At 52.7% G+C, this 21,770-nt stretch overlaps 2 protein-coding genes across 6 annotated transcripts in view; both read right to left on the bottom strand.

Moving 5' to 3' along the window:
- COL7A1 (collagen type VII alpha 1 chain) overlaps positions 1 to 4,486 on the bottom strand; it is a 32,905-nt gene extending 28,419 nt beyond the window's left edge. Inside the window, exons 1-11 of the mRNA XM_060307479.1 lie at positions 4,286 to 4,486; positions 3,157 to 3,242; positions 2,510 to 2,690; positions 1,699 to 1,858; positions 1,520 to 1,613; positions 1,267 to 1,428; positions 938 to 1,101; positions 731 to 860; positions 512 to 628; positions 263 to 409; positions 61 to 177 (exon numbers count right to left, since the gene is read on the bottom strand). Of these exons, the coding sequence (XP_060163462.1) occupies positions 61 to 177; positions 263 to 409; positions 512 to 628; positions 731 to 860; positions 938 to 1,101; positions 1,267 to 1,428; positions 1,520 to 1,613; positions 1,699 to 1,858; positions 2,510 to 2,690; positions 3,157 to 3,242; positions 4,286 to 4,380 (1,453 nt within the window). The 5' untranslated portion in view covers positions 4,381 to 4,486. The remainder of the gene's footprint in view (positions 1 to 60; positions 178 to 262; positions 410 to 511; positions 629 to 730; positions 861 to 937; positions 1,102 to 1,266; positions 1,429 to 1,519; positions 1,614 to 1,698; positions 1,859 to 2,509; positions 2,691 to 3,156; positions 3,243 to 4,285) is intronic.
- Positions 4,487 to 7,435: 2,949 nt separating this feature from the next.
- Positions 7,436 to 16,334, bottom strand: UQCRC1 (ubiquinol-cytochrome c reductase core protein 1). Of its 5 annotated transcripts, none has more exons than XM_030867005.3 (13): positions 15,979 to 16,334; positions 15,567 to 15,730; positions 13,928 to 14,014; positions 12,692 to 12,821; positions 12,302 to 12,500; positions 11,641 to 11,720; positions 9,954 to 10,069; positions 9,572 to 9,715; positions 9,271 to 9,431; positions 9,063 to 9,148; positions 8,491 to 8,579; positions 8,069 to 8,144; positions 7,436 to 7,628 (listed from the first exon to the last, which is right to left on the bottom strand). In XM_030867005.3, exons 1-13 carry the CDS (start codon positions 16,211 to 16,213, stop codon positions 7,564 to 7,566), a joined length of 1,632 nt encoding a protein of 543 aa, XP_030722865.1. In that variant the 5' UTR covers positions 16,214 to 16,334; the 3' UTR covers positions 7,436 to 7,563. The 5 variants fall into 5 exon arrangements, with proteins under 5 accessions (XP_030722865.1, XP_030722867.1, XP_030722868.1 ...); XM_030867007.3 differs by having other exon boundaries at positions 15,567 to 15,707; positions 15,961 to 16,231; XM_030867008.3 differs by having other exon boundaries at positions 15,567 to 15,710; positions 15,979 to 16,231.
- Between the last annotated feature and the right edge of the window lie 5,436 nt (positions 16,335 to 21,770).

Raw genomic sequence — 21,770 nt, 5'->3', positions numbered from 1 at the left:
GTCAGGCCAGCTGAGGCCAGGTCTGGACCCAGCCTGCCCACCCCACCCTCCTGCACGGACCACTCTCACGCCGCCACTCCAGCCGGTAGCCACGGGCCTTAGGCACCAAGTTCCAGGAAAGAAGGATGGATGTGGGGCCCAGGATGATGGGACGCAGGGTCTGCTCAACAGAAGTGTCTGCCCAGGGCACATGGGAGGTCAGTGGCCTCTGTGCCCTGCCAGCCTGCCCACCCAGCCTGAAGAAAGCACCCAGCCCTCTCACCGGTGCGGGCAGTCAGGGAGGTGGCAGGCCCCACGCTCCGGCCAAGCAGGGTGCTCACGGTCACCTCATAGTCTGTGCCAGGCTCCAGGTCACGCAGCAGCACTGACCCCTGCCCAGGGCCCAGCTCCTGCTGCTGCGTGGCCCCACCTGCACGGGGGGCACAGAGGGGTCAGTGGGTCTTGCAGACTTAGCACCCTACAGTCCTGTCTGAGGTGCAGGGACTTCCTTCAGCCCACACCTCTGACTCACCACTGAAGACCCGCCATGTCACGCGGTAGCCAGTGGCACCTGGCACACCCCGCCAGGCTACCAGGAGGCTGTGGGCTGTGGTGTTCTGGATGGTCAGCTCCAGTCCCTCCAGAGCAGCTAGGGGAAGGTCCCACCAGGGATTAGTGCGTCCAGAGTGGGGAGGGGTTACTGGGATGGGTGGTTAGGTGAGCAGGGTCAGAGGTTAGCAGAACTGCTCACTTGTCCAAGCTGTCCCACTCACGGCCTCCCCGATGCTGTTGGCGTAGAGGGCAACCACCGTCACTTGGTACTCAGTCAGTGGCCGGAGACCCTGCAGCCTCATGCTGGTCTCACCTGCTGGGACGCTCACCTGCCCAGGGTCAGAGGTCACTTCATCTTGGCCAGCTAAGTCCCCAGCCCTCCACCTACCACTGCTGACATCCTTACCTCCCGCCGTTCACTCGACAGTGGCTGTCCCAGCCCCGTCAGGGGCGTGTACTGGATCTTGTAGCCAGTCACAGGGCCACTGGCCGCTGTCCATTGTACTCTCAAGGATTGACTGCCTGGCTCAGACAGCACCAGGTCTCGTGGACCAGAGGTTGAGTCATTGGCTGGGAAAGGGGCAGTCAGGCAACCAGGCAAGAGAATCAGGGGTCAGCACTTATGGTACAGCACCGGGCTCAAGGGTCAGGAGCACATGGGATGGAATCAGCACTCCCAGGTTGGGGTTCGGGTCAGGGTCCAGGTCAGGGCACACAGGGTGGGCAGGAACTCACAGGGCAAGGCCACAGGCACGCCACCTGCACTTGTGCACACCCTCCGGGAAACAAGAGGCAGTAGCGTCCTCAAGATGTTGAAGTCGTTGACGAAGAAGAAGAAATCGCTGGTCGGCTGTGAGGCGATTCGCTTCAGCTCCTCAGGGTCGGCATTCTTGATCCCTGAGGTGATGCCCAATCAGGGCTCAGCTGCCCACATGCCCTCTGACTCATCCCTGCCCCAGCTGACCTGTCACCCCAGCTTGGTACTCACCCACAGCAAACAGCTTGACTCCCTGCCCCTTCAGCCTCTGGGCAGCTGTGTCCACCAGGTCCTGGGACTTCCCATCTGTGATGAGGATGCAGACCTGGGGCAGGTGCAGGGTCACGTCAGGACTGCTTCAGACACTTACTTGGGGTCACCTTGGAAGGCATGGTAGGGTGAGAGATCACCTTGGGAACACCAGGTCGGGCCACCTGGGGCAGAAGGACACGGTCAGCCACGTGGAGAATTGCAGCTCCTGTGCGCGTGTTGCCTCCCTTGTAGCTGATCTCTCGGATTGCACGGATCACATCACCTCCTGAGCCAAGCGCATCCAGGCCAAATTCTGTCCTGTGGGGAGGCGGGTGGCAGCAGGCTAGGAGTAAGGGCTTTTTCTGGTCCTGGCCTCTAAGAGGCCTCTGGAATGAGGGTTGTATCAGGCCCCCTTGAGAGTCCACTTGGTTCTGTGATTCCTACCTTCCATCTCTGAAGCTCCCAAGCTAACAAACTCCTTAGGTACCCAACTGTGTCACACCTGTGGCTGGGCCTGGGCAGGCCTGGACCCCTTGGGGCTCCCAGGCTCAGGTACCAGGATGTCTGGTTAATTAAATAATGGTAGGAAGAAGGGCCCAGTTATAAGCAGGTGGACACTGGCCAGACAGGGAGGCCCCCTGCTGAGTGAGAGAGGCTGAAGGCATCAGGAGGCTAGAACAAGGAGAGTCCAGCAGGCACAGGGCATCTCAAGTCATGGGTCCCCTTCTAGGCCTCTCCATCTCTAGATCAGAAAACACAGCTCCTATCTTTGGCAAGGCACTATTCAGAAGGGGTCTCAGATGTGAGGGCTGTACCTAGGAGATCCCTGCTTCTGTCTTAAGAAGATGTCCTGGCTGGTGGGAGGGGGGATCCTCTGGGTTCCCTAAAGCCTAACCTAGGGGTTTGGGGGCTCTCTGCTTCTTTCTGGGGGTGGGGTCCTGGTGGGTCCAGCTGTGGGGAGCCACTCACCGTGGGTCATCGCTGTACTGCACGGCAGCGAAGCGCACACCCTGTGCACCGGCTGCCCCGGAGAAGGGCAGCACCAGCCCCTCAAGGAAACCCCTCACTTCGCGGAAGTTGCTTCGGCCAATGGACGAGGAGCCGTCGAGTAGGAACACGATGTCAGCGGCGTAAAGGCGCGTGCAGCTCACTGGGGCAGGGAAAAGCGATCACGATTTTTTCTTGGGGCCCACCCACCCCCTACCCTCACTGTGGTCCCCTGGGGCTGGGGAGGGGAGTTGGCCTCATTCACTGTGCAAACGGGCACAGGCTGGCTTGGGCCTGGGAGCAGTGGAGGCAACAGAGGTGGGGCCTGGAGCGGAGTCTCACGCGGAGGACTAGTGGGGAGGGAGAGTCGCCGGAGCGGGTGTGGATCTGGGACTGAGGTTGGCGTCTGGGGACCAGCGCGGAGTGACATAGGGTAGGGGAGCCACGCACAACTGGATGCAGTTTGGGAGATGCAGTGTGGGTCGCGGAGGGTTTGGGGAGTCCAGGGAGAATTAGGAGAAATGCATAAGTCGAGGAGGGTGGGAGGCGGGATCCAGGATGAAGGTCGAGTGGAGTCGCGGGTGGCAGGGTGCAGTGCCCTGGATGGGGTCCTTCCCTGCCGTACCCACCTCTCTCCCTGTGCTGGGCCCACACTCGGGGAGCCCCTGCCAGGATCCCCGCGCAGAGCGCAGCCACCAGGAGCCGCAGCCTCATCCTGGGTGAGGGAAACGGTCAGCCAGGACCCCGCCTCTGTCCCTCAGCCTTGGCGGGTCCAAGGCCAGCGTTCTCCCACCCCCAGTCCCGGTCTTGCCTGCCGGTCCGCCGGCTCCGATCGCCAGCCGCTGCTGCAGTCCCGCCGCCACGGCAGAGAAAAGTCCCTGATCCCGGGGGCGGAGCAGCGGGCGGGGACCCAGGCGGCCCACCCCCACCCATCGTCCCAGAAGTCGCCGCCCCTGCCACCCCTCCCCTGGACAGATGATCTGACTCCACTTAAGTGTAAAGACCCCCACCTCCCGTGGCTTCTGGGATTTCCCCAGGAGGTTCTCTACAGATGGATGTTGAGGGATCCCTCTCCAACCCCATCTAGGGTCAGAGATCTTGGCTGCTTTAGGTCAAACAGACTAGAAGTGACTGCTGGAGACCAGACTTCAGACAGGTTCCCGGGGATGAAAGACGCAGCAGGATGTTGGTGGGGTAGAAGATGCAGCTGGAGATGACTCACCACCCCCCTCCCCCCACCCCACCCCCACCTCCGACTGGGCTACCCAGACAAGCCCTCAGGCCATGAGTCCCGGCTGGCCTCTCCTGTGATTCAGCCATCCCTTTGTCTGTTGGGTCTCCTGTGTCCCACCCCAATCCCCTCAACAGGCAGAGCAGCCCCCAGCAAATGAGGGGCTCTAGGCTCATGCCAGGGACAGCAAGGCACCACTGGGCTGCATCCAAGTAATGCCCACCCCTACTTTGGAAGGGCAAGCCAGGAGGAGAAAATCTGTATTGTACTTATGCAGACATGTCCATCCCAGTGTCCTGGACCCCTTGCTGTGCTCTGAACCAGCCCCAGGCAGATGCCATCCAGCTGTGCCTCCAGGGAGGGGTTATCCAAGTGTGGCGGGTAGACCACCCACAGTGACAGCTCATCTTTCAGGAATCCACCCCCTCCCGCCTATGCCCCCACTGGTGCGCCTGTCCTGCTCCAGCCAGGCTCCCCTACCCACACATTCTCATTTTGGCCCCTCAGAGTCCCCTCCTCCAACCTACTCTTCTTCTGCATTGGGTCTTCGTTGCTGCGCGTGGGCTTTCTCTAGTTGCGGTGAGCGGGGGCTACTCTTCGTTGCAGTGCGTAGGCTTCTCATTGCGGTGGCTTCTCTTGTTGCAGAGCTCGGGCTCTACATGCGCGGGCTTCAGTAGTTGTGGCATGCGGGCTCAGTAGTTGTGGCACACGGGCTTAGTTGCCCTGTGGCATGTGAGATCTTCCCGGACCAGGGCTCGAACCTGTGTCCCCTGCATCAGCAGGCGGATTCTTAACCACTGTGCCACCAGGAAAGTCCCCAACCTACTCTTCTTGAAGACCCCCTTCCACCCATCATCTCTGCCAGGCCCAGAGGTCACCCTGGGCTCCTCCCTCCCTTCCTCACGGCCCTCAAGGTCCACCTGTGGTGTCCACCTTCATAACTACTCCTTCCTCACTCCTCTTCCCTTAACCAGGCTGAATTCCCGCCCATCTCCCTCAGCTGGCTTCTGTGATTATGGACAGTCCCCTCAACACAACTGCAGGCCAAGGACACTCTTTGTATATACGTATGTGTTCATTATAGGGGTTGATACTGAGATAGAGAGATCCTCCCAAGAGCAGGTCCCCTGTTTTTTTTAAGCCTGGAGAATACTTCTAGACTCACCACTGCCATAGGGCCCCTTCCAACGTGCCTGGCCCCCCAGCCTCTCCTGGGGCTCCACAGGCTAATGGGGGACAAAAGGGGACAGCACTTCTGTTAAACTTGTCTGCCTTGTCCTCTTCTAGGTATGGCCAGGTCTCTGGTATGGCCAGAGCTGGGGGCAGTGAGAACCATCCATACTGCCTGTTTTCCTATTGTCCAATAAGGCTTGAGCTACAGGGACAGCCCCAAATTATCATGAAGTACAGCACTGTGATCCACAGGGCCCAGAACCTTTTCCCTAGGTCAAGGTCTCTTCAGCCATGTCCCAGGACCCCCCAACCCTTTGAAATCTGTCCTTCACGTGAGGGCTGCAGAGAACCAGTCATGCTCTCATTACAGAGGCAGCCCCTGCCTGCAAGACCCTCACCTCTTCTTGTACAGCAAGGGTGGGTGAGAGCAGGGCAGAGCTGGCATATACAGTGCAGACATACATACACATTTGGGTCTAGCCTTTAGGGGAGACTGGAGGCCCAGCTGAGAGGGTGTTCAGGCAAACCTCATCAGAACCATGAGGGGTCCCCCAAAAGAAATGGCTGCCTGCTGTGAGGGGGTCACTCAAAGCGTGCTACGAGAGGCTGTTGGAGGCAGAAGCAAGGTTGAGGATGAGCACAGGTCTGGCGCTCGGGGGAGGCTCATGAGCAGGGGTGTGGCCTCCTGGCAGGCACAGTTAGGGACCAACCCCAGACACCAGCTCCCTCCATAAACACACTGGGGCCCTAGAGTTTTCTTTCTCCCTCCCACACTCCCCTGGACATTTCCTCCTCTGGCTTCGGTCACCACCTCTGCTGGATGGCACCATGTCTCCAACTGGGGCCTCTTTTGGGGATTCCAGCCCCACACATCTGTCTTGAACACCTCCAAATTTCTCAGAACCATGGCCAAAGCTGAGCAGGTCATCCTCCTCCAACCTGCCCCTCCCCTGTGGTACCCCAGCCCTGCTGGGGATGCTGCCCTGCTTGCGTCCCCTAAAGCCCACTCCAGCTCTTACTATAGCTGTGGTATCTGCTCTGCCACAGAGCTGCTCACCAGAACCGCACAGAAACCCACCCTGAGTCCCCAGGCTGACTCTCAGCTGAGCAAGTCACTTCTCTTCCCATTAACTTCCAATACACCTCCCCCAGCACGCCTCCAAAGTAAAGATCAAATTCCCTGGCTAGGCATGCAAGGTCCGTTAGGACCAGGTCACCCGCTCGAGCACTCTGTGTCCAGCACACCTGTAGCCTTTGAGAGTCAGGCCTGGCCTTAGCAGAGAAATCAAGCCCCATCCTCCAGGAGCTCAAACTTGGGACAACACGCTTGGCACTTGCTGTTCCCCAGCCTGGATATGCTGTGTCTATAACCATTCAGGGGTGGGCCTGTCAGGGTTCTGTACTGTCCAGCAGCTTCTCTCCAGCTGTTCACAAAGTAGGATGACCTGAGTCCCCCAGCCTTGGGTTCTAGAAAGCACTTGACAGTTATTTCCTAATTGACAACTTGTGGCAACAAACAGAGCTGAAGGGAAAAGCACTGGGGTGGAGTGGGACCAAACTGAGGGCTGTTTTGGCCACTGCAAGGCTGGGATGCTGGGGCACTTCTGAATAGCCATCTTCTCAAGAAACTCTGTCCCAGAGCCCTGTCCACAAGTGCCAGCAGCACCTCCCTCACAGCAAAATTGGGCCCCACACTTCCATTCCCCCACTGGGATCCCAGGGAACCTGACTGTGGAAGGGTTGGGGGGCACAGGAAGAGGGGCCCACCTGCCCACCTGCCTTGGGGACCAGAGCCCAAAGGTGGCAGGGGGACTAGACAGTTGAGAGCTCCACCAGGTCCTCAGGGAGATGAGGAGGGGACTGCCAGGCCAGCAGCTCAGACTTGCCTGGGACAGACCAAGTCTAGGGAGGGGGCTCAGGCCCCACTGAGCTCAGGAATATTCTTGGAGCCTGAGTCAGCGGCAAATCAAGGCAAAGGATTCTTGCCTTGCCTGTCCAGGCAGCAGTTAGAAACCAAATGGGAACACTATGCCCCAGGCTATCCTCCTCCCAGAATCCAGAGTAAACATATGAAGGAGGCTCCCTCAGGGACATTCCTTGGCCTCTCCTGGTCCGTCTAGGGTACGAGGGTCCACCGGAGGGAGACCGCACAGGACCCACAGCAAGGGGCTTCCCACCTGAGCCCCCTGAGTTCCCAGGCTGGGACCTCTACCAGGGCAAAGTCTGGGCCTGCAGTTCCCATGGCCTCCCACACCTCACTCTTGGGACAGATTGGCTAAGAGCATCGCCCATGTGGCTAAGTGGAAACAGCTGGCCTCAGCTCCCTGCAGGCATCAAAGGCTTCCGGCCTCTGTGCTGCAGCCCCACGCTTGCCCCTCGCTAAGGACACATCAGCCTGTGGGAAGGCAGAAGGATCTAGGAGATGCAGAACCGGGAGGAAGTCCCTGCTCCCCAGTCCACTGCCCAGTGGACCCCATGCCAATGCCAAGAGAGGGACGCAGCAGTTCTCAACACAGGACTTTATTGGTTGGTGGTTATCTGCAGCACAGGTTTGAAGGACTGAGGTGGTATGTTTGTGGTTGGGGGGACCACAGATCCTGGCCCCGCCCTTTTGCCTGCACAGGTTTCCTGCCTAGAAGCGCAGCCAGAACATGCCGCTACGGATCCGGTTATAATCTGGAAGCTGTTCAATGGGCCCTGTGGGGATAGGGTGGGGCGTCAGGGTGAGGTACCTGGCCTGTACAGGGACACCTGGCCCTGCGCCACACCCCATCCAAAGCTGCCCAGAGCAGCACAAGACAGGCTTGGGGTGGAAAGAGGGAAGAGAACATTCCTCCAGGGGGTGCTGAGCCTGTCCCTTCATGCTCTGGCCTTTGGAGCTCCACCCCACACATGGAGGTGTCCATTACGTGGCAGGTGTGGGGTACTGATGGAGGCACCTTGGCAGGGAGTCAGGGAGCTGCTAGGACAGGTTTTCTGAGCAGGAACTCCCTGGCAGCCAGGCTATTGGGCAGAGCCTCTCAGGGGCCTCAACATGCTACTCCCCGTGAAAGCTGGGGGATGGGGGAGCAGAGGCAGAGGGGAGGCCAAGACAACAGACTGCGAAGGACAAAGAGCAGACTTTCTAGGCCACTCACCCAATCCAGCCACTGCTGGACACTGGTCATAGAAGTACTTGGAGCAGACCTCACGCAAGATACTGGCATCCACCTCCTGCAGGATGAAGCAGAGGGCACACTGAGTGACAGGCACCTGGGGACCACCTCTGCCAGTCAACATTATCCAGACGACCAAGATCTTCCACACGTACCATGGAGCTGCCCCTCAACCAAAAGGGGAAATGCAGCAGGGCTCTCCCTGCTGTAGACTTCCTCAGGCCCCACCCATCCCTACAGCCATCAGTGCCTCTGCCCTGCCCTCCAATTACACCACCGAGGCAGGTGACGCTGCCTAGGACACCAGGGTTGCCTACAGGAGCAGTCTGCACTGCCTCAACTCTCCACCCTCTGGGAGTCTGCCAGGCCAAGACTCCAGAACCTCTCCCAGGGGCCCTTGTTACCGCAATCCGGCTTTCCCACTCAGCCAGGGGGATGCGGCGGCCATACGTCAGAAGACTACGTCCAATGTCCTCACAAACAGGAGTGGTGCCTGCAAGGGTTGGGGGAAGTTTACAGGTCCACATGGTCCAATCCACGTGGGTCCAAGCCATGCATGCGAGGGTGCCCCCAAGAAGCCACGGCTGAGAGCACTACCCCCACCCACCAAGCAGCCCACCTCGCTGCCGGTGAAGCGGCACGGAGTGAGAGTGGGCGCAGCGTCCTCGGCATATGTCCCAGAGAGGCTGCCGAAGTGCTTCACGGTACACACAGAACCTCCAGCGTTCTGGGCTGACCTGGACCTTGGTCTGACCTAGACCACAACCCTCACTTGTACAACCACCTGTCACTGTATCCATGGGCTGTTGGTCTAGCCTACCCACACCTGTACCTAAAACCCCAGGCCCCTGTGAGAGGGGTGGTGGTGGGGTATGGTGTGACCTTCGAAGTTTTCGTTTCCAATCTTGGTTAGGAACACTGGGACTGTCACTGCCAGTATGCACTCTACCCCTTGCCACAGGGCTGCAGGACTCACCGATCAGATGAGACACCAGAGCATTTCTGAGAATGTTTTTGCCCCGGACCACCTCGCTCTCTGTGGCACTGGTGCAAAGGCGCATCCTAGAGCAGGGGTGGGGTGGGATTCATCCTGAGAGACGGTGCTGTCTCTGAGCCTCCCACGGTCCTGCTCAAAGGGCCCTATTCCCTCCCCACCTCCCTGGCAGCGCTAGGCCGCCACTCACCACTGGCCCTGTAGAAAGAACATCATGTCGTCGATGCTCATGTGGTCGCAGACGAAGTGTGCGCCCAGCAACCCCGTCTCTGCATAGCAGATGTTGAAGGTCTGGAAACTCTGGCACAGCTTCTTGGTTGCAGCAACTGCAGCCAGTGGGCTGGACAAGTGCTACCAGGGATGAGGGTGGTCAGCACCCACCCCCCTGTCTGCAGTCCACACCCCAAACCCCACAGTACAAGCGCCCACAGCCCAGCTCCCTCTCTTCCCTGAAGACAAGGTCCCATCCCATGCCCACCCCTGGCACTCACCGCGCCACCACCGTAAGTGCAGTCATAGTGGCCAATGATGGCATTGGCCACCTGGAGGGCCACATTGTCCGGGTTGGCCCAGCCAGGCCCCTCCACTGCAATGGCCACATGGGCCAAAGGCAGGGCATCATCACGGTGGCGGATCTGAAACAGTACATGGCAAAGCTGAGGGACAGCCAGATTTCCCAGGCGACCAGCAAAGGTGCCAAGTGTGGGTGGAGAGTGTGCATCCAAGTGTGAACACGTGTGCCTGTGAGGCAGCAGCCACAGGACACCTGGCCAACTCGAGGCATCTCCGGAGTCATGAAGATAGCCATGCACGTGAGGGTGCCCCCAAGAGGTCCCGGCTGAGGACACTACCCCCGCCCACCAAGCAGCCCACCTCGCTGCCAGTGAAGCGGCAGGGAGTGAGAGTGGGCACAGCGTCTTCAGTGTATGTCCCAGAGAGGCTGCAGAAATGCTTCTGGGCGAGGTCTAGCAGCTGCCGGTGCTCCACCCCTGCCAAGACAGACAGCAGAGTTACTGGCCAGCCAGGGCCCAAGGCACAGGGTAGGGGAGATCACACACAAGCAGAGGACCCCATGTCCTGCCTTGGTGGGAAACACCAAAAGGAAGACATGACATCAGGACAAGGTGAGGAAAGAGGACCCTTCACAGACACACCCTATCTCATGGGCAGGGCAGGCACCTCAGGGTCAAACAGCTTCCATCACCTCAGCCACAGGGAAGCAGCAGCATGCTGAGCTTAAAAATGGGTTCCTATGTAACACATTCCCACCAGCACCAAGGACAAGACTGGTACTCCCTGGGCATAAGGCCACCTGCCCTGCCTTCTCCCTCTGGCCCTTCCTCAAGCAGATCCTATGGGGGCTGGCAGGTGAGAGGGCACAAAGAGGTGCTATGCAGGGCTGTGACTAGCTCCGGGGTCCCCTGAGAGCTGGGGACGTTTACCAGTAACGTTACAAACTCACGCCTCAGGACCCCTCCTGGACCTCACCTCTACAAGAGGAGACCTTTGCTGCCATAGCGCCTTGACCAGTGGGCGCTGTGGTAGTAAGCAGCCTCCCCCAGGTACAGCCTTCTAGGTGCCTCTGCCTTTTATTCTTTCCTTCCCTGAGCTCAGATCCTGTTGGACTCAACAAAGTCTGATGTGTCAGTAGCTCAGACTGCTCTTGGTCCCGAGGTTCACTGGCCCCAAGGCCACCAATCATGTTCTTCCTATCAATTTTTCTTGCCCAGTCAGCTGTCACGACCTAAGCTGGGAAAGCACCCTGGCCCTGCTCCCGTCCCCTCCCCGCCACATCCCCTCCTCTGTCAGGTGTCTACCTAAAAAGCCACCCTGAGTCCCCGCACTTCTCTCCCAGCTCCTACCGTCCCCCACCAGGCACCTGCAGCAAGCACTCCCTGCGCCTGCCCACTTCCGCTCTGGCCCCTACATGGCAGCAGAGCAAGCCTCAAAACACACCAGCCCGTGACACTGCTCTTCCCCTCTGCACAGACCTCCCACTCCTCACTGAATTAAATCCCACCTCTCTTTAAGCCTCTGTTCAAATGACACATGCTTCAAAAGCACCTCCCAATTCAAACAAACAAACAAACCACCTCCCTACCCTCTAACTGAGTCCCCCATTAAAGTCCCCCAACCACTGTATGCTTTCCTTTCAAGGCACTTCCCACCTGTCATGCAATGTCTGGTTTGCCCACTGACAAGGCCAAGAGAAACAGGCCTGAGGGCTTGAATCTCCCACCAGCCTACAACCTGGATCTCCTACGACCAGGTGGGACTGAGAAAACCCTGAGGCCTGGAGACGCCAACAGCCCAACTGAGGCCTGTACTGAAGAGCGGAGTAGCATCCCTGGGCGGCCAGTTTCAGTGGTGGTGGCAGAGAAGAATCCCACCCCACCTCTGAAAGCATGGAAGAGAAGTCACTCCCCTCAAGGACAGGGTGGGAACAGTGTCCCCAGGAGTGGAAGATCCCTATGGTCAGAACCAGGAGACTTGGCCCTGGTAACCAAGGCCACAGCCCACCCCCCTATTACCACAGGGCTTCAACGAGCCCATCGCTCACCTCCAGCTGCTGCTAAAACCATTCGAGAGGCCTTGTAATGCCGGCTGAGGTACTCAGTCAGGTCTGCCCGAGACAGCTTCCTGCAAGACATACAGCCAATTGGTCAACACCGCTCCCAAACCAGAATGATCTGGGTCACACAAAACGGGGCTGAGGAGACAGACCAGGAGACATGGCTTCTCTGGAAAGCAGGACCCCACACATCAATTGGTCCTTGCCCCATTTCTGCCACCCACCACTCTGGGGCCCAGAGGGCAGCCCTCATTGGGCCCCGCTCACATCCCACCTCAGGACAGGCTTGTAGTCCCCTCTGAGGAGGGTGAGAACTGACGGTGGGGGCTCTTGAGGGGCAACAGCAGAGCTCATCCCACCAGAGGACAAGAAGCCATGTGGAGGGATACCCAGAGCACCCTCCCTCAGGCTGGCAGGACACGCATGGAAACGTACCCTAAAGCAAAGCCCGAAATTCAAGTCAAAACCACACAGGTGTTAAAAAAGACTCACAGGGACCATGTGGCAACATAAAAAATGTCTCCAGTTGTGTGAATTAGGAAAATAAACAGCACAGACAGCAGATCAACTAAAAACAAACTCATGTGGACACGGCCTGGCCATGCCAGAATGAGGGGACGAATTCCACCCCAGACCAGCCAACACTCACCTGACGTTCTCATTGGACCCCTCCACGGCCTGGGCTAGAGGTGTGCCCTGGAATGCCGTGGCATGCAGGTAGTCAAAGACCACGTCCCGCATAGATGCATCATTCTCCTGCAGCTCCTGCAGGATCACATCACGCTCCTTCTCAACCTGGGAGTCTTCTAGGCTGCAGTTCTGCACAATGTCGGCCAGGAGCTCCACAGCTGGATGCAAGAAGGACAGGTTTGGTGACCAGTAACAGGACAAAACCCCAAGCCTGACACCACTGGTTGCTTTGTTGCAAGGCCATACTCTAAGGGTAACCCCATTCTTCAGCCGGGCCAGGGGCTCCTGAGTGCCTGTCCTCTGCACTCCTGGAGTCCTACTGGTGTCCCGGTCCCATCCTCCAGCGTACCTTTTGGCAGGTCCTTAGACAGTGCCTTGATGTAGTAAGCCGTATGTTCCCGGGAGCTGTAGGCATTAAGATGGGCCCCCATGCTCTCTACCTCCTTCTCCAAGGCAATGCCAGGTCGATTCTTTGTTCCCTGGAACCACACATCAACAGGACAAATCAGGAGCCACATGGGAGCCCAGGACCCCATCCTCACAGGCTAAAGTCCCAGCAGGACCACTGGTCCACAGATATCTCCCTCAGCAAAGACTCTGGGGTTATACAGCCCAGAGGCTGTGCTCACCAAGTGCTTAGCAGGCCTTAAGCCAATCAACGCCACAGCATCGAGGACCAAGAGAATGAAGACATCCAGGGGCCAGGAAAGAAGGGCATGGACAAAGCAAGTGTTACCTGAAATCCAGAGCTCCCATACCAAGAGGGGGTATAGCATTTGACTGAGAGCTCCCATACCAGCCTGATCTTACCAGCACTCCCTCTCCTCTTACTAACAGTCATGGTCAGGTAAGCTCACACCTGTGCTCAGGTGATGCTACCACTACCCACTCTCCCTCATACCATTTATACGACTCTGTGTGTGTGCTATGGCCTCTGTAGGACTCAACCTTAGTCCAGTGTGTGTGTACGTATGTGTGCATGTGTATGGCAGTGCTGCTGTCCAATGACACACACACGTATCAATGTGTTGAGACTGACACACATAACTGTGATGCTGGACCTGGCTAGCTGCCCATTCCTGCTCCACAACACCACCTATCCCGTATCTTCTCCATTTTTTTCATTCATTTAAGAACTCAGTCTCCACTCCATGTGAACAGGAGGTGGCTTAGGAGCTGTTCCCATCCTCAAGAAAGCTCCTACTCACTTCTATAAACAAGAGATGCACAGCGTTTTACAAAAACTAAATCTGTGGGTTTGTTACAATGCACGTGTACATCCACAATTCTATATCCGTGCATGCACACAACACAGGCCTGGCCTCTGGTGAAGAGCAGGGCTCCTATGGCTCCCTGGGGTTTTTCTGGCTCTGGGGGCCTTGTGCAGGGGTTCATCAGATAGGCGCTCACTCAGAAGAGGCCAAGTCCATGTGACTCCTCCCAGAAAAGCCATCCAGAGATCTCTTTCCCCCGCTACCCTGCTAAAACCCATAATTGAGGAGGCTGGCTTTTCTGACCTGCATCCTCAGGAGGGACAGCAGGAAGCCCTAAGCCCAGGGGAGATGCAGGACTTTAGGAGCCTCACCTTGAAAGCCAGATGCTCCACAAAGTAGCCTGCCCCGTTGTTCTTCTCAGTCTCATAACGGCTGCCAGCATCAATCCACACCCCCACCTGGACAAGAAACCACCAACAAAGGTAACAAACAAACCACCTCAGCCCCCCTTACACCCCACCCTGCATGACTCAGCACAAGCCCCAGACAGGGGCTCACAGTCCCACGCTGGGGAAAAGCTTCTCAGCAGGACCCCTGTGCTTAGAGGCACAGGGCACCAGCTGAATGACTGCAGTCACACTGCATCACCTCTCCTCCCTGCTCTATTTCCTGACTGGTTATCGAGACTCGCAGGGAAGCTTCAAACCAGGCATGTTCACCTGTCCCATCACCACAGGAAATTCTTAAATTCAACCTCACTTTTCAGTTGATTCTTTGTTTCTTCTAGGCAAGCAACTAATCATTTGAAAACAAGTTCTTTTCTCCTTCCTAAAAATTATACCCTGCCTTTGTTCTGGTGATTGTGTCCTTTCGCCATTAAAGGAGAGGCTATTGGCTTAAACACTGAACATTTTATCATAAGTAGCCTTCGTTCACACTTTAAAAAAAGTTTTAAACAGAACTCGACACCTAACACTGCCAAGTGTCTCCTTGGCACCCAACGAGAGAATCTTATAATTTTCTTAATAGCCTCCTGGTGTGCTGTGAAACACAAACCACACTACTCACCCCCATGGTGACATAGACCTAATCTTTTAATTTACTATTTGTTTCATAGCTGACTTAAAATGTTCACATTTACTTTCCTAAGAGATGTTGATACACGTACCATACGTCATAAATTCTTTACATGAACATCTATTACACATCTAACATCTTCGAAAGATACATTTTACAATCCATGGTATCCTTTGATTATAACTGGCAGCATTCTTTTCCTGCCCCTAGAGCACAGTGATGCTCCTTACAATCTAGAGCATCTTAGGGTCCACGAAATACAGCATTCTCCACCAAGGTTTCTTAACAGGCTGTGGGTAGGCTTATACAGGTGCCATGTAATAAGGAAGCTGCCCATCACCTTTTGTTGTGTTCAGTAACAACTTATATCACAGGACATTATTTGTTCCTGGAAAACTGAAAGAATTTACCAATAAAAGCACTTGAAGTTTGGGGTGGGGAGGAGACGGTTCGCTTCTTGAGAATCTTCTCTGTTTATCTAGCCAAGATTTCTATCTTTGAGTGAATTTTGAGGAAAATTATCCATTTAACGGGAATTTTCTAGTTGATTTCTTCTGCAGTACATTTCCAGTCTAGGCAAGGGATTATGACTTTGGGCCGTGAGGCTGGCAGTCACCTAATGTCTCTGAACCCCATTTTCCTCATTGAAGGATCACTTCTCTCATATGGGCTGCTGAAGAAAAAGCTGAAAAAAGACTTGGCCTCCTGATTGGCAAGCATCACACGCTAAGTAAGTGTTGGGTTCGGTGAGGATTGCCCCCAAGAAGTCAAGGCGTGGCTAGGGTAGGGATTGGGGTAGGAGGGTCAATCCTGAGGTGGCTGGGAGGAGTCTGATCCAAACCACAGAGCACTTGAGCCCAAGGTCACACCCCGACTTGGGAAAGGAGACCATGCCCAATATTGAGGTGCACTCCCGACACCGGACCCACTCACCGTGCAGGTAGGCTGGGAGGACTGCTCCGAGGCCACTCGCAGCCCGTTGTCCAGCTGGCTGACCTGCGTCTCCGGCACGCTCTGCAGGGCCTGGGCGTAGGTGGCGATGCCCCGCAAGACAGGCGACCTCAGCAGGGCCGGCTGCTGGAAAGGGGCGACCAGGACTGAGAATTAGATTGGAGGATCGCTCCTTAGCTCTCAGGCCTGCGGTGGGATCCCCATCCCCGCCCCCAGGCCAGCCGCGAGACTCCCATGCGTGCCCTCGGCCGTGACCTTCCCATGGCCCTGACCCCGTGACCTCCCCATTCTCGACCTGCCACCGCTAACAGCCCGCTCCCTGTCTGCGTTCCAAAGACCCGCTCCCCATAGCTCTGCGCTCTCGCTGACACCTCACCGAGCGGCGGCTGCGCACCAGCACTCGCGTCCCGGCGCTGGCCGCCCGGCAAACCGCGGAAGCCGCCATCTTCTGGCTCCAGTGGACGCTGGGCCGCGCCACGCATGCGTAGAGTGGACGCAGCGGCGCGCGAGGCGCAGGCGCAGTACCGCAGACTTGGCGCTCGGCTGCTCCCTGGCGGACGCCGCCGCGGATATTCATTCTCTGCTGGTCGTTGGTTCTTGTCTTCGCGTCCCTGGGTAACAGTGCGCATTAATCTATCTGGCTAGTCATCGTCTTGCGCGGGTCTGTTCTGGATCCAGTCCATCTTCCCTCTTCACCCGTGGTGGTGGCGTGGGGGGCAGAGTGCGCGATGTTTCTCGCGAACAGTGGGCGCCTCGACTGCACTGAGTGCTCAGAGCGGCCGGGCGGGCGGGGAGCGCAGCCACAGCCTGTTTGCCAATCGCAACCCCAGGGCTAAACCACCAGGGTGGAACCTGGGACTACGAGGCTGCTGCTGAAAGTCACGGTTTTCTCTTTAAAGGAATGGAGAAAGTTCAGACTGTTGACGTGGAAAGAATTTAGCAATATATTGCTAAGAAAAAAGGAACAGTTTTAGAGACTAATTTGTGAAAAGGATTCCTTGTTTGGAAAACAAAACACACACAGAAAACAAAACGAAGTGCTTTTTCTAATAGGCTACATAGAAAAAAATCCAGAGGAACTCACTCTAAACTCTCATTCAGGTGACTTACAGAAAATGAATTCAGGGGAAGGGAAAAGAGGCTACCATTTTTACACTTCTGTATTATTTTAATACATAATTGAAAATTTTTAGGGAATTCCTTGGCGGTCCAGTGGTTAGGACTCTGCGCTTTCACTGCAGTGGCCCGGTTTCAATTCCTAGTTGGGGAACTAAGATCCTGCAAGCCGCGGGTCTCAGACAAAAATAAAAAAGTAAAATAAAAATAAATTTTTTACAAAAAATGTTTGTTGCTTTTGAAATAATAGCATATTTCTGAACTGTACTTCCTTTTACAGGTATATGAGGTTTTCTGTGATCTTACAAAATATCACTCAAAACTTTCTTTTATAAAAATCAGACAGAAGATGCTTAAGTGTGCACTGATAAATATTTTGTGAACTAAAATTATGTTATGATCTTGACATGAAAAAATAAAGTGAAATAGAATCTCCTAATTAGTTTTTTAAAAACTAGTTTTTAGAACCGTCTTATATTTACAGAAGAGTTGAGCAGATGGTACAGAATTTCCCATATATCCCTGCCCACATACAGGCATGCACAGTTATTCCTATTAATAGCTTACCTTATTGTGATACATTTGTTACAATTAATGAACCAATATTGACATGTTATTATTAACTGAAGTCCATAGTTTATTCAGATTCCCTTAGTTTTAGTTTTTACCTAATATGCTTTTTCGTTCTAGGATCCTATCCAGGATACCACATTCCATTTTGTTGTCATGTCTCCTTAGACTCCTCTTGCCTGTGACACAACCTCTTCCAGTGACCAGCGCATTGTGCACCTTCCTTCTAGCAGAGCTCCCCCAAAGAGCTCACTGCCTCCAATTCCTCTCCTCCCACTCTTTCCCAAACCCACTCCAATACCATCCCCAATTCATTCCTCCAAAACCACACCTGTAAAGGTAACCAATGAGCTCCATGTTGCTAAATCTAATGGCCAGTGCTCGGTCTTGTTTAAAGTGATTGGCCACTTTTTCCTCCTTAGAGCCTCATCCCTTCTCCACCTTTAGTTTCCCATGCTCTCCTGTTCTTGTCCTACCTCCCTGTACATCTCAATTAAACATGCTAAAGCTGGGACTTCCCTGGCGGTCCAGTGGTTTGCACTCCGCACTTCAACTGCAGGGGGCGCGGGTTCGATCCCTGGTTGGGGAACTAAGATACTGCATGCTGTGCAGCACGGCCGGGGTGGGGGGAAAAAATATGCTAAACTTGAACTCTTTACTTTTCCTCCCAAACCTGTTCCTCCCATAATTGTCTTCATCTCAGTAAATGACACTTCCATTAACCAAATTGCTCAGGCTAGAAATCTAGGCGTCATCCTTGACTCTTCTCTCTCAAAATCCACACCCAATCTTTTAGCAAATCCAATAATTTCTAATCCAGTTACCTAACCCCCCCTTTCCCCACCCCACTGCTACCCTGGGGTGAGAAGGGAAGGACAATGAGACAACCAGGAAGTGTGATGTGGTAGATGCCCAGGGACGGATATGTTTCAAGAGATTGGTCAAAAAGGAAATGCTGCTAAAAGGTCAAGTACAAGCAGTGGTCATTGCAATGATTTGGCAAGAGTCTTTGATGACTCATTGATCTTCTGGAATTTACTTGGCCTATGGGGTGAGGTGAGACCAAAATACCCTTTTTCCCCCTAAATTGCAAACTGAATTTTGTAACAATTCTTGACCAGGCCTCATTTCTCTATCCATCTCTGAGACTCCCTTTATTCCCCCCAGAGAGTCTCAAAACTGTAAAAGCAGGTCCATGTGGGCTGCCTGAGAGGGCTCTGGCACTCACCTTACTCTCCTCACTCAATATTTGATATACACTTCAGCTTATTCTTCTAGATATTTTTTCTTTTATTTTAATTTTAGTTTTTAAATTGTGCTAACATATACATGACATTTAGCACCTTAACCATTATTACATCTTAACATTATACAGTTCGGTGGTATTAATTACATTCAAAATGTCGTGCAGGGAATTCCCTGGCAGTCCAGTGGTTAGGACTCAGCACTTTCACTGCTGGAGCCCAGGTTCAATCCCTGGCCAGGGAACTAAGATCCCGCAAGCCTCATAGTGCAGCCAAAAAAAAAAAAAAAGTTGTGCAACCATTATCACTATCTAGTCTACTTTCAAAACTTTTTCCTCATCTCAAACAGAAATTCTATATCCATTAAGCAATAACTCGCCATTTCCCCCTTCCTCAAATCTCTGACAACCTCTATTCTACTTTCTGTCTCTATGAACTTGACTGTTCTAGGTACCTCATATAACTGGGATCATAGAGTTTTGTTGTTAAAAAAATAAAAGGCCCAAAATAGAGTCGCTTATGCTAAGCCCCATGCCACCAAACCAAGTCTTAATTTTAGTTGGGCTCTCCCAGAAATGGAATCTTAAACCAGTCTATCAGGAGTCTCCTGATCAACACTATTTGATCAGGTCATCTGCCTGTTATACTGTGACATCCCCTAAAGGAAAGTAACTTTGCAATAACCAACCTGCTTTTTTTGCCTACTATAGTATCCTTGTTCCCACTCCCTTTTGCCTATCAAAATCTTTCTTTCTTTTTTTTTTTTTTTTTTGCGGTACGCGGGCCTCTCACTGCTGTGGCCTCTCCCGTTGTGGAGCACGGGCTCTGGACATGCAGGCTCAGCGGCCGTGGCTCACGGGCCTAGCCGCTCCGCGGCATGTGGGATCTTCCCGGACCGGGGCACGAACCTGTGTCCTCTGCATCGGCAGGCGGACTCTCAACCACTGAGCCACCAGGGAAGCCCAAAATCTTTCATTTTTGTTCAGCACCTTGGAGTTCTTTTCTACCTGCTAGATTGGATGTGCCTGATTTGAATCAATTTTTGCTCAAATAACTTAAAATTTTTAAACATGCCTCAGTTTATCTTTCAACATTGTCCTTTTATCGTTGGTTTATTTCACTTAGCATGATGTTTATCTATTTATCTGTTGGTGGACATGGGCTGTTTCTACCTTTTGGCTATTGTGAATAATGCTACAATGAACACTCACTGGCATACAAGCATCTGTTTGAGATGCTGCTTTCAATTATTTTGGTATTTACCTAGGAGGGGAATTGCTGGATCATATGGTAATTATATTTTTAGCTTTTTGAGGAACCACCAAGCAGTTTTCTGTAGTGGCTGTACCATTTTACATTCCTGCCAGCAATGCAAAAGTGTTCTAATTTCTCTACATTCCCACCAATATTTGTTATTCTCCAATAGCCATCCTAATGGGGGTGACATGATATCTCGTGGTTTTGATTTGTATTTCCATAATGACTAGTGATGTTAAGCATATTTTCATGTGGTTATTGGCCATTTGTATATCTTCTTTAGACAATGTCTATTCAAGTCCTTTGCCCATTTTTGAATTTGTTTGTTTTTTTGTTGTTGAGTTGTAGGAATTCTTTAGGTATTCTGGATATTAGTCCCTCCTTAGATATATGATTTGCAAATATTTTCTTCCATTTTGTGAGCTGTCTTTTTACTCTCTTAATAGTGTTCTATGATGCACAAATTTTTTATTTTGATGAAGTACAATTTATCTATTTTTTCTTTTGTTACCTGTTCTTTTAATGTCATACTTAAGAAATCATTGCCTTCTCCAAGATTATGAAGATTTCCATCTATGTTTTCTTCTAAAAGTTTTATAGTTTTAACTTTTAAATTTAAATCTTTGATCCATTTTACTTAATTTTGTATATGATGTAAGGTAAGGGTCCAACTTCATTCTTTTGCATGTGGATATTCAGTTTTCTCAGCACCATTTTTTGAAAAGACTATCTTTTCCCCATTAAATGGTCTTTGCACTCTTATTGAAAATCAACTGAATATATATGGGAAGGTTTATTTCTGGGCTTTCTGTTCTATTTCATTGGTCTATATGTCTATTCCTATGCCAGCACCACACTGTTTTGATTACAGTGCCTTTGTAGTACATTTTGGAAATCAGAAAGTTTGAGTCCTCCAACTTTGTTCTTCTTTTGCAAGATCGTTTTGGCTATTCAGGGTCCCTTGAGATTCCAGATAAATTTTAGGATGGGTTTTTCTATTTCTCTTATAAAACACTATTGGGATTTTCACTGGGATTACACTGAATCTGTAGACCACTTTGGGTAGTATTGCCATTTTAACAGTATTAAGTCCTCCAATCAAAGAACATGGAATGTCTTTCTATTTATTTAGGTCTTTTAAAATTTCTTTCAGCAATGTTTTTCAGCAAGAAGAAATCAGGTGGCACCTTCAGCACTTCACTTGGAAATTTTTTCTGCTAAATATTAAAATTCATCATTTACAAGTTCTGCTTTCCATCCAAATACGGGTTATGATTCCACTAAGCTTCCTACAACTATTTAACAAAGATTCCTTTTACTCCTGGTTTCCAATAACATGTTCCTAATTTTCTTCTGAGCCCTCAGTGGCAGCATTCTTAATGTCCAAATTTCTGCTAACAGTTGTTTGAAGGTAGTTTTGGCTTTTTCTGTTATGCTCCCTGACATTCTTCCAGACTTTGCTCACTGCCCAATTCCAAAGCCATTTCCACATTTTTAGGATTTGTTAACAGCAGTACCTCTCACTCTTGATACCAATACTTAGTAGTTTTCTATTGCTGCCATAACAAATCACCACAGACTTAATGGCTTAGAACAAAACAAATTTATTATCTCACAGTTCTGTAGGCCCAAAATCCAACATGGATGTCATTGGGCTAAAATCAAGACATTAGCAGGGCTGTGTTCCTTTCTGGAGGTTCTAGGGGAGAATGTGTCCTTGGTCATTCAGTTTATTGGCAGAAGTTAGATCATAGTGGTTGAAGGACTGAGGTTTCTGTTTTCTTGCTGGCTATCACCCAAGGGTCATTCCCAGCTTCTAGAGGCCATCTGAATTCCTTGGATCTTTGGGTGGTGGAAGATCTCTTCTACCACCTTCAAAGCCAGCAGCAGAGGATTATTAGTACCTCTCACACTTTGAATCCGACCAACTCTCCTGCCCTCCTCTTCCACTTTTAAGGGCTCATGAAATTACACTGGGCCCACCAAAATAATCCAGAAT

This window comes from Globicephala melas, chromosome 11, assembly GCF_963455315.2.
Source record: "Globicephala melas chromosome 11, mGloMel1.2, whole genome shotgun sequence".
In the NCBI taxonomy this organism is placed as follows: Eukaryota; Metazoa; Chordata; class Mammalia; order Artiodactyla; family Delphinidae; genus Globicephala; species Globicephala melas.
Note: the sequence above shows the minus strand (reverse complement) of the source record. Positions and strands in the feature narration are given on the sequence as shown.